This window comes from Buceros rhinoceros, unplaced genomic scaffold (genome assembly GCF_000710305.1).
Source record: "Buceros rhinoceros silvestris isolate BGI_N320 unplaced genomic scaffold, ASM71030v1 scaffold3622, whole genome shotgun sequence".
In the NCBI taxonomy this organism is placed as follows: Eukaryota; Metazoa; Chordata; class Aves; order Bucerotiformes; family Bucerotidae; genus Buceros; species Buceros rhinoceros.
In genome coordinates, this window is record NW_010398158.1 from 28,909 (window position 1) to 32,468 (window position 3,560).

A 3,560-nucleotide genomic window follows, 5' to 3' on the forward strand; every position below is an offset into this window, starting at 1 on the left:
GTCCCTTCCCTCCCCTTCCCTTCCCTTCCCTTCCCTTCCCTTCCCTTCCTTCCTCTCACCTCCCCTCCTCTCACCTTTCTTTCCCACTATAATACTCATCAGGGGCCTGGTTCTATATGTAAACAACTTCCATGTTCAAACTATAGAATAAACTGCATGAAATAAGCAGTGTCTCTGACTCTCCAGAGATCATCTTGTCTTTTCCAGCTGGTAGTGATGCCATCTAAAAGGTGAAATGTATTATTAGTAAATCCATGTTCATGTAATCCCACCCTTTGTTTTTCCTCTTAGAGAACACACTTACACTTTGTCCGCAATAATTTTATTAAGTGTGTTTAACACTGCATCTGAACTGCCTTGCCCAAGGCTTCTGAGTAGTGCCTTGCCTGGTCAGGTGTCTCAGGTAATACTGGGCTAGTGCCCACTGTGCCTGCACCCCTCTCCATCCAATCCCAGCTCAGCACAGGACACAGTGGGTAACATCCACCTTCACCTGGTATCTAGTAACTTTAGGACCCCTCCTAGCTAACAGAGGCAACCCCTCCTAGCAACCAGATCAATCTCTCTGTATTATCAGGGCATTTATTTTGTCTTCTGTCCTGAGCAGGCAGTTCATACAACAGAGCTACAACAACAAATGAGAAAGTTTCCTTTGCAGAACCAGGGCATGCACTTCTCTTCACTTACCAAAATCGTCTGGAGGGATCTAACTTAGCCTTTCTTCTTTTTAACATAAACATTGTAGCCAGGCTCAGAAAATATTAGCCCCTGAGTAGGAAGTTTTTATAATGGCCTGCAATAAATGAACAAGATGTGACACAGAGGTATAGCAGAATTCCATGGGTACTTTAGTCATAGCTTTTTTCTTTCCAAGTGCTACAGTCAAAAAATAATTGCTTGTACAATAGTGTTAGACCTTTTCCATGTGGCAGCACATTGTGAAGATCTGTAACCAGCCACCTGAAACTTTACAAAAAAGAAGAAGAGAAGACCATGAGGGTGTAATCTCTGTCATCTAATTTCAGATATGAAGTCATTCATAACAAACAGATTTGTAATAATCTGCTTCTAAACTGCAGTCTGTTTACAGTCCACAGCACAGTACACTGGAGAGATTTTAGGTATTTGCTTACAATGAGATGAATTATGTCCTGGAAGTAATTGGCTGGATACCATAGGGCAGTTCAGATCTGGTTATCTATGTCGGAGATGCCAACATCTAAGCAGAGGGATGCCACATCGAGTTTTTAGCTCAGGGACCAGCATTTTCAATGAAGTGGGTAATACTGTCATGTGCCATGTGCAAACCAAAGGATTTGTAGAAAGAAAATGAAGTCAGTAGAAAAAGCAAAATTTTCACTGAGGCACATTGGTCACATCACTGATCTGTCTCACTTCCAGAGTGAAAGATTTCTGATATGGTCCAACACTTCAACAAGAGTTGTTGAGTACTTTGTATGGTAAATGTTGAAGCACGGGCCCAGAGCACCCTCCAGAATACAAGCAGACATGATGCAGAGGTGTGACGAGTTTGTTAGTGCATATCCAGCATGCTCCTGCAGGCAAAGGCAATGATCAGAGCAATCACAAGGAGAGGAAGGGCCCCTGAGGGAGAGAAAAGTGTTGATGGGGCTGGAGTCTGCTGTGTCAGGGTGATGCAGACAAGGAGCAAAGCTGATGGGACATTTCCTAGTGATGCCAGTGGAGGAGGTGATGTTTGTGAGCCTGGAAGGCTTGGCTTGATGAGAGAGGAGACTATTGTGAGAAAGCACCTTTCATGAAAAGGAAATGGTGTGACAAAAAAGGTGACAAAGTGTAAATAGGGAGTACAATGAAGTAGGAGACATGTGTAGGCATGAGTGGTCCTGTGAGCATGTGTGATATCAAAGTGTCCTATTTCTGAGCATGATTAATGTGAGAAGCACTACGGGGACATGCCTAAGAATAGCATTTTGAAATCCTCTACTGAAATCATCATTATCTCTGGCTAACCAGCTATACTAAGTAGACATCATTCTGTAATTAAATGGGGAAGGGGGACCTCTTCCTCATTTTTCAGAATCCACTCTTAAATGTAGTAGCTGCAATTGTCTAAAGCATCTTGCAAATAATGCTCGGTCAGGCAAGAGAATTCCTAAGTGTGAAAAAATGTTTGCTAGGAAATATATGCTTGAGCTACCAAGTAGAAAATACAACTTGCCACTCCACAATGTCTCTACGCAAATTCATCTGAAAAGGCACCTTTTGAGGGAAAGAAAGATACTCCCTAGAACTCCTATAGTATCGACCTCTTAGTCTCAGCTCCTGTGATTTTTTTCCCATGACCATTAATTGTGATCATCTGCATCATCCATGGAAGCTTATCAAACTATTGGTTTCTTTTTCTCTTCTCAGAATTATTCTGTACTTGATATGAGACCACCAACCACAGTCATCACATTGAACAATGCCATGTATTGGCAAGAATTTGAAGATGCATGCGTCTATGAATGTCTGGATGGGAAAGACTGCCAGAGTTTTTTCTGTTGTTACGAAGAGTGTAAATCAGGCTCATGGAGGAGAGGACGGATTCAAATAGACATCTTAGAACTGGATTCTTACTCTAGGGTCTTTTTTCCTACGTCCTTCCTGCTGTTTAACCTAGTCTACTGGGTTGGATACCTCTATCTCTAAATGTTGCCTGCAGCGGTGAAGACTGCTGTGTTTTCACACTGCAAAGGGATGGTGAAAGTGCAGAAAAAATGAAGGACATGGTCAGTTTCATCTCAAATTATGACCTTCACCGTCACAGAGCCTGATGAAGAATTTTAATATGTAATTGCCTGAAAAGAAAACCGTGGAAGAATTCTCTCCTTATTGCTATTCATTTTAAGGAAAATATTCTTACAAAATTCTGCTGAATTTGTAGTGTAAGCGATGTTTATGAATAACTATTGTATATTAGAATCTATACTGTTCTCCCTTGGCATAGAAGCTAATTCAGGCAAAAGTTAAACGTGTCATTTTCGTTTTTCATTCCCATACTTTCTCCAAAATACTAACATAACCCTGAGGCTCAAAGCAACATACGCTGGCACTGGCAAATAAGTCAAAGCCAATGAAACCACTCATTTGTATTTAAAATCGCTTGAGCTATGTCCCATAGCTTCTGGGAAATATTTCACTGGTGATTTCTTTGCTATAGAGAAACCACCAAAATACAGTAAAAATGTCTCTGATGGGATGAAAACATCGATGTTATTTTCTGCAAAGGTCTGGGATTCCTGGAATTAGCCACTTACCTACACATATTGGTTTTAACTTCAGGTGAAAAGGCAGAGTTACAAGAAGGATATTATTTTGATATAAAGACGCCTATCTCTGAGGCAGCTGTAGGCGTAACTTCTACAGTTTTTCAAGCTTTTAACTGTCTTTTTTTATGACTGGTTTAACACAGGATGGTCATCAATTTCTAAAGTACTCTACTTGAAGCAGGACAAGAATCCTGCTTGTTTGCGTCATTGTAGCAGATCATAGTTGATAGGCCATGAGTAAAAATCACTATATAATAACAGCAGGAA

At 40.9% G+C, this 3,560-nt stretch overlaps 1 protein-coding gene across 1 annotated transcript in view; it reads left to right on the forward strand.

Annotated features, from left to right (window-relative positions):
- The window catches only part of LOC104488876 (gamma-aminobutyric acid receptor subunit gamma-3-like), a gene marked incomplete at its 5' end in the record, with an annotated part of 14,878 nt that extends 12,205 nt beyond the window's left edge, over positions 1-2,673 (forward strand). Inside the window, one exon of the mRNA XM_010130970.1 lies at positions 2,395-2,673. Coding sequence (XP_010129272.1) covers positions 2,395-2,673 — 279 coding nt within the window. The remainder of the gene's footprint in view (positions 1-2,394) is intronic.
- Between the last annotated feature and the right edge of the window lie 887 nt (positions 2,674-3,560).